The sequence below is a fragment of the Artemia franciscana genome, chromosome 16, assembly GCF_032884065.1.
Source record: "Artemia franciscana chromosome 16, ASM3288406v1, whole genome shotgun sequence".
NCBI lineage: Eukaryota > Metazoa > Arthropoda > Branchiopoda > Anostraca > Artemiidae > Artemia > Artemia franciscana.
The window spans coordinates 22,947,623-22,962,061 of NC_088878.1; the positions used below are offsets into that span (position 1 = coordinate 22,947,623).

General features: G+C 34.0%; 1 protein-coding gene across 1 annotated transcript in view; it reads right to left on the reverse strand.

Annotated features, from left to right (window-relative positions):
- The window catches only part of LOC136036862 (early growth response protein 1-like), an 11,275-nt gene extending 10,210 nt beyond the window's left edge, over positions 1-1,065 (reverse strand). Inside the window, exon 1 of the mRNA XM_065719195.1 lies at positions 714-1,065. Coding sequence (XP_065575267.1) covers positions 714-989 — 276 coding nt within the window. The 5' untranslated portion in view covers positions 990-1,065. The remainder of the gene's footprint in view (positions 1-713) is intronic.
- Between the last annotated feature and the right edge of the window lie 13,374 nt (positions 1,066-14,439).

Sequence of the window (14,439 nt, forward strand, 5' to 3'; positions counted from 1 at the left end):
ATATATATATATTATATATTATATATATATATATATATGTATATATATATATATATATATATATATATATATATATATATATATATATATATATATATATATATATATATATATATATATATATATATATATATATATATACATATATATATAATTCAATTAGCCAACAAGAGAGCGTAATAATTAAAGAAAAAATCGTAGATGATCATTAATCAAAATAAATCATAACAACACTAAGAAAATATTAATCTTTGTTCAAAAACGAGGCTAACTGACAAAGACCAAGGTTTTTTTTTTTCTGTTACAGGATCATAAGATGTCATAGGATTATCTTTGGGACTTTTCTTTTAAGATGAGCTTTTTCGGTATAAGTATACAAAAGTTCGCTTATTTTAATTTAGCCCAGCATTCTGGGAGCATAAAATATTTTTTTACATTTCAAATAATTTAAACGAAAAATATAAATTGTTTTACTTTCATGGCAAAATGAAGCATGAAGCAATATTTTAACAAAAATTGGTCTTTTGCAATGCACAACTGTGCCTAACAGTTATTATGAAGGTACGGCATTACTTCTACGTTTTATTTTATTTTTGGTCTTTATGATTAAAAAAAAATAAATAAGAATGGTCAATATTAAATTGTTAATTTCTTATGTTTTTTGATAAGAAACATTGTTAAAAAGTTGTTTTTGATAAAACAAATTAACTTACCGATAAAGATAAAACAGGACTTGGTATACTTAATTGTTGAGAAAGCCCGACTAATGACATTTGCTGTTGGGCAACTATAAAATTTTGATGGTGAATTTGTTGCTCATATAATAGTTTATATTCATCTTCGGAAGACAGTGACACTTTAGTAGGATCAGATCCTCGAGTCTTTTTTGTCTCCACTTTCTTATCGTCTCGCCTTTTAAGCGGGCATTGTTGAGCTTCCTTGGGGTCATCCCAGGGTCTAAAAATGCTTTTTTTCTCACTTAAAGTCATTGCGCTAATATTTAACTATGAAGACACGCTTCTTCTGGCTTAACGATCAACTCGACAAGATACTTGAAACTGATAATCATTCTGATCCATCAACCCCCCATCTGAATGGCTGTCGTACGCTCAAGAAGGCGCGCTGAGCTTCAGCCCTAGCCTGTGATTGGTTAAATCAAATTGAATAGAGGGACACTAAGAGGCTATAGGGAGGCAGAAGGGGGGCAAAAGAATCACGCTGAGAGGCTATCAATATGGATAGTTGTAATAAATTAAATCAGCACATCAATGAGTATCGGCACCCTCTTTGCTTTCCCCTACTTGATCTGTGGTCCGGAAAGACTTTTTGTGGTTGCATGATGGAAGAGCTTAGAATAGAAATGTCATCGTTTGGAATTGCTTTCTGTTTGCTAGCAATTTGTTTGTGCAGTAATAGGATCAAATGTTCAATGGGATGTCTACTTTTTATAAGCGGTGAATCGCTCAAAGAATTGTCTGGGCCAGTCACCACGCACTTTTTTTTTATGTATCCAGAGCTAAGTCTAGAAACAACTCCTTGGGTAGTCTACATGCAATTTCTTATCAAGAAGGGGGGGGGGGTAGCACTGCAGGGAATTTTTCAAAGGGGTAAAGGCTTGACAATTTACCTGTTTGTTTGAATACAACGAACTTTGTACCATTTTCTATCTTCGATATTAAGGAGGGAGTTAGAGGGCCTAGATACTAGTACTCCTTATTAGCACACTCTAAATTAGTTTGACCCGATTGTAGAGAACCACTTGCAATAAGATACGCAACGACGGAGAAGACGACTGGAGAAAACTAGGACTATAAATAACAGATTTAAAAAGTTGATTTAAAAAGTCTTTCATTATAAGCCAAAATATATCAAATATAAAACTTGCGTAATTATAATGATGATAGGATAATAGGACAGCACTACTCTGTGTACTCGCCTGCTTTACCCTCCTTTACATGATTAAAATTACAACAAAAGTGGGATGTCATCAGAAGCAGGGCAAAATTGAGTCAGTTTTTTTTTTTAGTTTGGTCTAGAATTATCCCTGCATACATTCATGTATTCCTTTTTATTTATTATAACTACTTACGATGAAGGTTAATGTTAATACTGGTAGGCATTTCTATTCACATTTGCGCTTGCTGTTTTCACGTTTCTTATTTCTCACCAAAACCTAATATTCTGGGGCATTTCTCGGGTTTATGTCCAGTGGCATAATTTCGTCAAAATTCTTGTGGGAGGGGGGAAGTTGAAGCCAATTTTCCTAAATCAAGTGAAAAAGACAGTGGAAACTAAAAACTGAGCCATATGGTAACATAAAGGAGGATGCATGAATTGTGCACAATTGCCTTAGTTTCGACAAGATTTTTGAAGAAACTAAATTTTGGCCTACGGGTCAGGCAAAATAGGGTCTGGGTGGAGTGTCCTCAGGTTTGGGAGCAGTTGTCCCCTTCCCAAAGTAAATTATACCCCTGTGTGTGTCCATTCAAGTAAAATTGTCTGATTGTTTTGCTATTTTCGCCTTCATCACACTCAGAAGCTAAAGAATTATGGCCATTATCTATTAAATACAATGGAAAGCAATCAATAATCTGGTTTCAGTTCCTAATGAAAAAAGAAATATCTGTAATTGAATCCTACCATCCTTAACAGTATTTCAGAAATGTGAATTGAATTTTGTTTGAGATCCTGGTTTTTTCAAAGCAGTCGTTTGAGACTAATATTTTACTATAATTTTTTAACCGACCAGACTGTTAAGACAAATGGCTCGTTTGTCACTTAGTATTCACTAAGCTAATTAATACACATTTAAATAAGTATATTGTTCCGTTCTGGTATTCTTTTTGGATCAGAATGGGATAAATGGGAGCCAAGAGTACAGAGAATGTCAACGAGATTACAAATATTGCAACTGTGGTTGCTGCTTTTATTTTCCTACCTTCATTTTGTGGACTTGGGATTCCACCGTTTGGAGCCAGGAATGACAACTTCAGATCCAAGGTTTTCTTAAAATGAAAAGAAAACAGGTCATCTCGAAATGTTGCTAAGACGAAAAATCTTGAACCGTAGTTTACACCAAACTGCGACGAGATGGCAGGAATTGTCACTCAATATTCCAAGGAATGTCACCGAGATAGTACAAAATGGAGTCAAGATTCTGGAAAAATAACCAAGACTTTTGACCCCTCGGGACTCGCTTAGAATAAGGTTTTGGAATTGTTTTACTAATTTGGTTGCAAAGGTGTTTTTGACTAGTTTGATTTCGCCAATTCAATAGAAATGATTAACATTGGTTAAAATTATTTAAATATCCTACCCTGGCAGTTGAAAGTTTATTGAAAATTTAAAACCTTCCAGATCTGAGAAGTGTGGCTATTCATTCACTCTCAGGAATTTTATCTTTAAGTTAGAGCTTTGTGTTTTATTTACAAAGTTAGCCAAAATTAAAAGTAAAAAAGGAAAAAATCCAATTAGTTGATTTTTTTTTTTAGTACAACCTACAAAATAAATGAGGTAGATACATATAAAATTGGTGCACACAGCCACAATCGTTCGGTCGGGCTATATGATGCTATTTAGGGTGGAGGGGGTTGGCGAAGCCAAATATTCGCAAATTCTCGTGGATAGTTGTCAGTTTTAACTTGAATTCCTGTGTATCTTCCCCATGTGAATATGACCCAAATAAGCCACCGATTAATTGGATTGCAAGATTAGATATTCGAGTGGATTGCATGATATACATACACTCCTATGTCCTTCTACAGAGGGGGGGGGGGGGTTCAAGTTCTATTGTCGCCCATCCTCTGGCGAAGGTAAGGTCAATGGTGTGCCTCTGCAAGATCAGCCACCACGAGTATGGGGAGTTTATGGTATAAAAAGCTCTAAAGATATACCCAATTCTAGCTGCGAGAGTAGGAGGAAAACGCTTAATACAGCCGTAAGTACAAGCAAAAGTAAGTACCTAACAGCGTTCAAAAAACTTTTAACTGGAGTCTAATGAATGAAAAGAACAGCTTTTTTAAACCTACGTATGCGAATCGTAATAGATTTAAGTGTTTTTTTTTAACACGTGCTCCTCGTACCCTTCCTATGCGTTAACACAACCTAACAGCTTTCTTAACATAACGTTTTTTTTTATAAATTTGTGTTGTTTGTTTTTTTTCACTAGGAATCTCAGGTTCTATTCTTGCACATTGCAATGCAGCATGGACATATGGAGCACTGATAAAGTCACTATTTGGTCAAATAAAAGCAAAAGCCCAAAACTGAAACTCTGTACTTATTCTTAAATACTCTAAACTTATATTGTAGCAAATGCTTATATTCTTTTAAAACTCAAAATTCTTAGGTTGTTTTTTGGTACATTTTTTTCTGGTTTAAGGTGCTTCTTAAGCCTTGATGGACATGATTTTGAATTCCTCCCTCAATAATTTGAAAAGTATTCGATTCTAATTTTGCCATCGAGCTCAACTTCACTTCGAATAATACAGATTCGTCAAATTTTATCTTAAAAAAAGCTTCAAAAAATTATTCTGGTAACATTGTGTTTCTACCGGTGTTACTGCTAGTTCAAGATTTAACCATGGTTCTCCTCATTTCCTAAAACTTCAATGATTCTTTTCTATTTTCATTTCTCGTATTTTTCACATGATGCACTTGTATTACGTTTGCTATACGTTATTAGTATTACATTTGGCCGTATTAATTGTTCCAATCTAATATACGAGTCGCCTTATAATTTGGCGTTGAAATATTTGCTAATTTGAAGTGTTAAATAAACTTAATTTTGATTCTTAATTAGAACATATAATATGGTTCCAAAGCAATGCGTTTAATTAAAAAAACCTCCAAAATATACCACTGTTATAAAACTTGTTGTTTTTGCTAAAGAAGAAACCTTAGGTCAACTACATAACGCACTTAACTATATACAGAATTAAATAAAAAAACAAGTTTTTTTAAATGAAAGTAAGGAGCGACATTAAAACTTAAAACGAACAGAAATTACTCCGTATATGAAAGGGGCTTTTCCTCCTCGACACCCCGCTCCTTACGCTAAAGTTTTTTATTGTTTTAAAAAGTATAGTTGCGAGAAAGAATCAAACTTTAGCGCAAGGAGCGGGGTGTCGAGGAGGAAAAGCCCCTTTCATATACGGAGTAATTTCTGTTCGTTTTAAGTTTTAATGTCGCTCCTTACTTTCATTTAAAAAAACTTGTTTTTTTATTTAATTTCTGAAAGTTTTTAATTAATGCATGTCTGATTTCGGCTCTCCGTACATAAATTATTAAATGAAATTTGCATATTAATTCTTTTTTTGGCTAAATGGCTTTCTCTTAGTTTTGATCAGACGATTTTGAGAAATAAGGGGTGGGGAAGGAGGTCTTGTTGCCCTCCAATTTTTCGGTTACTTAAAAAGGCACCTAGATCTTTTATTCTTAACGAAGGTTTTTATTAGTAAAAAAAATACGTAACTTAAGAATTAACTTGCGTAACAAACTTTTATATTCTTATATTTTTGATTATATATATGAGGGGGCTGGTCCCCTCGTTAATACCTCGCTCTTCACACTAAATCTTTTTTTATCCCAATTCTTCAAGAATGACCCCTGAATCAGAAAGGCCGTAGAATAAATAGTTGAAATTATTAAAAAAAATTTTAGCATAAAGAGTGAAGTGTTTATCTCCTCCTAAATACCTCGCTCTTTAGTATTTTATACCTCGCTAAAGTATTTTTAGAACCCCTCATATGCGTAATAATCTCTGTTCCTTTTTAAGTTTTAATGCTTCTCCTTACTTTCGATTGAAAAAACTTTTTCATGTTTATATTTTCATTGTTTTTTTTTATGGTAATGCTAGAAAGTCCTGCGCCCTTTTCATTGAATTTCTCTTCCCCCATGAAATATTCCTCCAAGGAAAGATCCTCCCATATAGCCCCCTCCCCTGAACCCCACATCCAAACCAAAAAAATCCCCCTGATAACGTCGGTACACTTCCCAGTAACCATTACTGTATGTAAACATTGGTCAAAGTTTGTAACTTGCAGCCCCTCCCCCAGGGACTGTGGGGGGTAAGTCATCCCCAAAGACATAGTTATTATGGTTTTCGACTATGCGGAACAAAATGGCTATCTCAAAATTTTGATCCGTTGACTTTGGGAAAAAAATGAGCGTGGGAGGGGGCCTAGGTGCCCTCCAATTTTTTTGGTCACTTAAAAAGGGCACTAGAACTTTTCATTTCCGTTAGAATGAGCCCTCTTGCAACACTCTAGGACCACTTGGTCGATACGATGACCCCTGGGGAAAAAAACAAAAAAAAAACAAAAAAACAAATAAACACGCACCCGTGATTTGTCTTCTGGCAAAAAATACGAAATTCCACATTTTTGTAGATTGGACCTTGAAATTTTTTCTATATGGTTCTCTGATACGCTGAATGCGATGGTGTAATTTTCGTTAAGATCCTATGACTTTTAGGGGGTGTTACCCCCTATTTTCCAAAATAAGGCAAATTTTCTCAGGCTCGTAACTTTTGATGACAAAGACTAAATTTGATGAAACTTATATATTTGAAATCAGCATAAACATCCGATTCTTTTGATATATCTTTTAGCATCGAAATTCCGTTTTTTAGAGTTTCGTTTACTATTGAGCCGGGTCGCTCCTTACTACAGTTCGTTACCACGAACTGTTTGATAAAAATCTAAAATGAGATTTATAATAACAAATGAATTCAAATAATGAATGAAAATTGCAGAAAAATTAGATAGACAAAAATTAAAGATCTAAGAAAGAGAAACACAGGGCTGTTTGTAAGTCATATACATATAAGTCAAATACATATGTCACATACAACATAAATTATTCTGTATACAAGGGGTACCGCCCCCTTCTCTATTTCTCACTGCTTTTAAAGCAGATTTTTACTGCTTTAAAAAGTAGAGTTAAGAGAAAGAGTCAAACTTTAGCGCAAAGAGCGGGGCTTTGAGGAGGAAAAGCCCCTTTTATATACGGAGTAATTTCTGTTCGTTTTAAGGTTCAATGTTTTTCATAGTAGAGCTAATGAAAAAATAAAGCGAAACAGAAAAAAGGCAAATTATGTGAAAAATTTAAAAGTCATGAGATGAGCTTTACAAATTTCGGAGGAATGGGCACGAACTTGAATATAGTCATACAAGTCAAATACAGCGAAAAGAAACTCTTCTGACAGCCTTTTGCGGTCTCTTTAGTGTCTGTAGAGTTGTGATAAAATAAAAAATAATAAATTAAGCCTTTTTCTTATGTTTTATTTTTATATAAACAGTGTTGACTCACCAGGAAGTCGATACAAAGTTTGCCTCTATGAAATTGCTTGTCACGTAGGCAACTGCAAAATTTCCTTTTTGTATGTTATTCATTACTGACTAAAAAGTGGTATTATGCACAAACTTTGATGAATGGCTTACTAGCGTGAATTAATGATAATACAAAAAGGTATTGCGTCGTTCTTTCACAAGTTATTTCCCATAAGAAAAAGTTGAAACCAATAACAGCCTCTTTGAACTTGTCTTCTGTGTGCTGGAAAAATTCACTTTTATTAATCCAATTTGATGATTTTTCTTAGGCAAACATTATAGTTGATAATTTTTCTGTAGCCTTTAGAAACTTGGATTGAAGAAAAAAATAATAAGGAATTATTCAAAAGTAAATCCTAACAGCCAATTGGTTCGTATTAGAAGGTTCAAGTGACATATTAATGAATTAGGAGGGTAAATGGATCCCTAAGGCTAATATTCACCTTTAATATTATAAAAATCTGAAATTAAATCTTTATTCCCCCTTTGATTCTTTTTCTAGATTTGATACCCTCTTATTAAATATATAAATTTGTATATTCTTAGATTTTAGGTTAAATTTTAATTTGGTTTATAAGACAATATTATTCCATTGTTCAGTATGTGTGAGCGTTTAAACAACAGATAAAGTGATGAACCAAAATCAAAGTGTTGCTTATGCTACTAGAAGGCCCCTTTTCTACTTCTATCAACACATCGCTCTCTACGCTAAAGTTTTAATTCTTTCCCAGTTCTTTGAGAACGACTCTCTAAATATTGTTTAATTAATATACGAATATACGAAATAATTTCTGTTCGTTTTAAGTTATAATGTTGCTTCTTACTTTCAGTTGAGAAAAACTTGTTTTTTTATATTTGATTTTTAATAATTTTCTAAGTAATGCCCTTAATCTGGCTACACCTCCACGCATAAATCCCTCCTTCCCACGGCCTTTTCTCTAGAAAATTCCTAATGGAAATGTACCCGGGATCATTACCCTTAACTTTTTCAGTCGTAGAATTGAGTCCATGATCAGAAAATTTACCTCCTACCCCGATAAATGTATGCATACTTCCCAATAGCAAACACCGTACGTAAATAATGGGCAAATGTTGTAACTTAAGGACCTACTGGCTGTGGGGGCCATTATGTCTCCAAAGGTATAGTTATTCGGCCTTTCCACTATGCTTAACAAAATGGCTATCTCAATATTTTGATGCGACCATTTTGATAAAAAATGGCATCGGGAGGGGGCCTAGTCACCCTCCAATTTTTTGGTCACTTAAAAAGGGCAACATGACTTTTAATTTCTGTTTGAATGAGCCCTATCACGATATCCTAGGACCACTGGGTAAATGCCATCACCCCTGGAGAAAAACAGAAACAAACAAATAAATACGCATCTGTGATCTTTCTTCTGGCAAAATATACAGAATTCCACATTTTTCCAGACGGGATCTTCAAACCCCTATAGTAGGGTTCTCTGATACGCCGAATCTGAAGGTGCGATTTTCATTAAGACTCTATGAGTTTTAGGGGGTTTCCCTCTTTTTCGAAAATCAGGCAATTTTTCTCAAGTTCATAAACTTCGATGGGCAAGACTAAACTTAATGAAACTTATGTATTTAAAATCAGCATAGAAATTCAATTACTTTTTATATATCTACTGCTATCAAAACTCGGTTTTCTGAATTTCGGTTACTATTAAGCCGGGTCACTCCTTACTTATAGTTCGTTACCACAAACTGTTTGATTGCAAGACTGCACAGTCCATTCTAAATAGTTCGGCCACTAAAACTAAAAAAGTTTATCATGTACTAGATATGGCTCTTCTTTAAGAAACTTTAAGCAGCGCGTTGTCCTTAGACTATCTTTCTCGTCACCTACAAGAACTACTGAGCAATAATCATCATGCAAATCAAAGCATTTGTGCTTTGTAACCAATCCATATTAAGCTAAGGTGTTTTTTTTTATTCAAACAATATCAACGCTGTTCCATTATAATCATCAATATGTGACTTGATTATCAGTCATCCTCTGTTCACTGGTAATGTCTGATGAACTTGTATGTTTTTATATCAATGAAAATTAGAAATACAATCACAAACCTAGTTTTGACCCCGTTTTAAGTCTTTATCTAGTAAATTCTCAGTGCAATTCATTCAAACTTTTTTTTTCACTCGATATGATTGAGTTTTGGTGCGGTCAAATAACCAGCAGCAAAAGGGGCCGTGAGATTAATATTACATACTACCTGTAGAAGATACTTGCTTTCGCTTTGAGTTTACATGAAGCTAATTTTAAAATGCCTAATAGCTGCTTAGGTGTTGAACTGTCACCTAATCCTTCCCTGCAAACACAAAGAAGGCTTGAGCATGTCAGACATTGATGTATAGGCCTTCCGTTCTTAAGCTTCTTTTTAAGTCCTTAAATAAACCATTATGGTGTGCTTGACTGAACTTGAATGCACTTTAACCCTTCTTTCACTAAGCCTGCTGTGACGGCGAGGATAAGTAGATGGTATTTTTTGCCCAAAGTCGGCAAGGCGATATCGGGTTAAATTTGACTTGCATTTGCCTGTTATTGTCACTTTTGAGGAGGCAAAAGAGACCAAAGGGTAATTAGCCCCCCTTTTCCCCAAACCCTTCAGATACAAATTTCGAGATAGCCATTTTGTTAAAAAAAAAGTTCAAACTCTGGGGCCGTTACAAACCCGTAGAGCACGGGGGCAATTTTTCAAGTTATTTCCCGAGACAAATAAGGTTTTTATGTACGGAGAGATCGTATAAACTTCAGAGGTGGCTTATTTGATTGGAAATTGATAGTTCTAGTTAATTTTCTATGAAGAATATGCCGTCTTTTCCCAAAATACATCCAATTAAAATTTTGAGATTGCCAGTTTGTTTCAAATAGTCTAACGATCAGATAACAAAAACTTCGTTTTCAAAATAACCCCATCATTTGATTGTAAATCTTAATTTCTAGTGCCCTCTTGAAGAGTCAAAAGTAATCGGAGGGCTACTAGAACACCCCCCCTAAGGCCCTTTTATCCCAAAATGCACCTGATCAAAACTTTGAGATAACCATTTTTCTCAAAATAATTTAAACATAAAGTAACAAAACTCTGGGTGTGAGCGAGTGCTCAACTTGCCCCAGAGCAAGTGGGCAAGTGTTGCAAGTTATGCACCTTGGACATAAAAGGTAAGGGGTGGTCGCATAAACTTCAAAGGTGGCTCGTTTGATTTGAAATTGAAAATTTTAGTTAACTTTTAAGAGTCAAAAATGAACGGAGGGCATCTCCCCCCCTCCCCCTACACCACCTGCTTTTCCCCAAAAAACTCAATAATTTTTTTTAGATAATCATTTTTTTAATAGTCCAACAATCAGATAACAAAAACTTCGGGGTAAACATAGCCCCCCTCAAGAGTCTGGGAGAAGGGTTGTAAATTGTGCGTGGAGGTATATAAGAATTTTATAGAAGAGTTAAACTTCGAAGGGGACTCAAGTGACTAGAAATCTACAGCTATTTTTTGAGAGTCAAAAGACCTTTGAGTCTTTGAGAGTCAAGAGTCAAAAGACCTTTTTGAGAGTCAAAAGTAATTTGATGGCAAATAGCCCTTCCCCCGCACCTAAAGTCTTTTTCCCAAAAGCTTCCGATAAATTTTTTTACATTTTCTTGTCCAAAATAGACCGAATAATATATAGTAAAAACTCCAGATTTACACATCCCCCTAGAACCCGGGTGTATATAAGTGTTTTTATTGAAGGAACGATCGCGTAACATCGTCGTGGCTATTTCTATTGGAAACTGAAAGTTTTATTATCTAAAAGGACAGAAGGGCAATTAGCCCTCCAACCTTCTGTACCCCAAATCCATCCGATCGAATTTTCAAGATAGTCATTTGTATAGATAAGTTAAAACATCGGTTAAAAAAAACTCTAAGGCCAACACAACCCCCCAGAGCCCTGGGGAAAAGTATTGTATGTTATGTCCAGGGATTATATAAGATTCTTATTCGAGGGTTTTGAAAATAGTTCAAAGATCAGATTTGCCAAACCCCCACCTCCACTCAAAAGACTTATGAACGATATTTTATTCCAAAAATTATGGCTATTCACCCCTGGCTCTCCATAGCCCAACCCCTCAAAAACCAACTTATTAACAAAATTTTATTCCAAGACTTAAGGGAGCGTTCATCAGCGGCGTGATATCCCTACCTACCTCCAAATATTATATAATAAACTATGGTAACTTTTCTCTGGCCCTTCAACGATATTTTAATTTAAAAATCATGGGAGCTGACCCATGACTCTCCCTCCATGGCCTCCAGCCAAAAAATCTTATTAATGATATTTTATTCCTCAAATCACGGGAATTCAGTTTAATTTAACAAAAAATGAAAATGTCGGTGAAACCAGAACAGGATTTACCAATAGGCCCACTAGGCCCTGCGGATTTCACTATTCCCGAAGTTTTGAGCGTTTCCCCAAAAATCTTGCAAAAATGGAGCGGCAAAAAGGCTTTGACCTAAAAGCGTCAAAGGTTTAAATTCGGCCCTGGGTTAAACTAGATCTTGAGCTGGGGAGCTTTCAGCAATTAATATAATTAAATATCAAATACTCAATTTAATTGTATTACTGCTTGCCAAAACTGTTTATTTATTTTGGAATAAAAATTATTTTGAAATAGGGAATTTTGAAGAACTTTTTTCTCTGGGAATTAAAAACGACAGATATTAATTAAAAAAAACACTTTCCGAAAAAGAAGTTTTCTAATAAACTTTTTTCAATAGAAATTATATCAGAAGAAATAGAAACGTTCAATAACTAAAACTCAAAAAGACCAGAAAGTACTATTAAAGAATAAATGAAACCCAAAACGAAGAAAAATTAAATACACAACCATAGCAAAAAACATACAACAGGTACTAATATAAAGGAATAAACAAATTTTAAAACGAGTAAAGCTTAAGTTGAATATACAAATCAAGCTTAAAACGAATGAAATATGTTTCTATTGAAGTATAAATAAAACCCAAAACAAACAGAAATTAAATAAACAATTATAGTACATAAACATACAGTAGGTACTTACATAAATCAGTAAATAAAACTGAAAACGAACGAGACTTAAATTAAATATACAGATCAAGCTTGAAACAATCAAAAATCTCTACAAACAAGAGTTTGGGTTTTGCCTCCTTCTTTCACAGTAAAAGTTTAAAACCTACTACATCATTGGCGCTTTACTGAAAACAAATTATATTACAATGATTATCTTTTGTGCTTATTGCACCATTGATAATGAACATAAGAATTACAGTAAAATTAAATTTGGACTAATGAGCTTTCAGCAATTAATATCATTATATACTCATAAACACTACTTACGAGAACCTTGCTCTTACCCTAGGCAAACTCAAACTTGCTTCACGCTCTCGATTTTAACAACCCCTTTTGCTTTATAGGACTCTTCTTGAACAAATTTTTGCTTTGTAATTTTCAATTCTTTTCTGTTTGTTTTGATGTATTTTTTGCTTGTTTGTGCTATTACTTCTCTTGGCAATTTTCTTTAAGATTATGAATAATTTGTTTCCTAAAGTAAGAAATACATAAATGCAAAAGAGTTCTGGATGCAGGTAATGAATGGGAGTTAACGAATTACTTTGACTTGAATGGAATAACAGCCAAATAAACTTGGGAACAAAGGAAAATTGGGAAATTTCGTTGTATTGTTCCACCAGTTATTTTGGCTTTGACTTCAAATTTCCTGGCAGTTTACCTCCCGAAAAATACAGAATACGAAGCTATCGTAGAATTTTCTTCTTATGGAATAGTTGGAGGAATGGTTAAGACAAGCAGAGGGGTGGGTAATCATGACTTTCCAAGAAATGTAAACTACTGGGTTATTTTATACTATGCCATTTGTCTTGATAAATATTATATTGGTCATTAATAAAGATGCAGAATTTGTTACATTCTATTTATAGATTTGGTTCAAACGTCTTTACTTTTACCTTTTTACCGTTTTTTACCTATTTTTACCGTTATTTTAAAGCAAGCCTGCCTTAAGTCAAAAATATTCTGTATAGTATAGTATGTCCAATATGACAGCGACGGATGTTCTACTGGAAAATATCCCTACCCTTCCATTAATTTCTTTTTCGAATCCAGGGAAAGTGGAAAATTAATCTGTTTGAATTTTAATTATAAAGTTGTTACCTAAATAGATACCAAATAATATGGCAAAGCATTTAATGCAATAAAAGGTAACTAACCACTCGTTGAATAAGGATTAAACAATTGCAAAACAAACTTTTCTGAATCTTAGAGCTCAGCGTTCTTATGTTAAAAAATAAAATTTACAACAAAAAAGAATTTCAACATAAAAAAAATCCCCGCAAGATTACATGTCCTGGAAGGCACAGGAGAGACACATAAAAAAAGAAATATGCCCGCAGAAAACATAAAGAAGAAAAAAAGACACAACAAAAAAATCTTTCACTTCAAACTTAGCCAAAATCACAAGCAAGGCAGGGGAGTAGCACATGATTTCATACCAAAATAACACATAAAATTGAAATAATTCAAGCTTAAACAAACATCCAAACCCAATCCAGAGACATCAACTCCAAGGAAAGAAAAACTCGATTTTCGACTAGAAATTATTTAACATTCTTTTAAAGATACCAAACGAGTGGCAACTTCGTGCTGAATCTGGGAATGTGTTTCATGTCACCAGACATTGCATAATGCTGCGGAAAGTAGCATAAGTAAGAAAAAAAGTATCCAAGCATACAACATAATTGTAACATAATCTAATAAAATGTAAACCAAACTAAAACATCACATCTAAAAATAAAACAAACATCAAAGATGACTTCGCGATCAAACTAAAAGAAAATTCTTAGCACATCAACAGTTGACAATCTGAGTTTTTGTACTTATGATCCTGTGGTATGTAGAAAAAAAAACGTGCGCAAGATATTTGGATTCTTAGGCACAAGATGATTCTAGGCACATATTTTTGAGATTTTAGAGGGATTTCATTTTGTGTTTGATTTTGGTGAAGAAGGTGAAGGTGATTTTAGAGGGATTTCATTTTGTGTTTGGTTTTAGTGAAGAAGG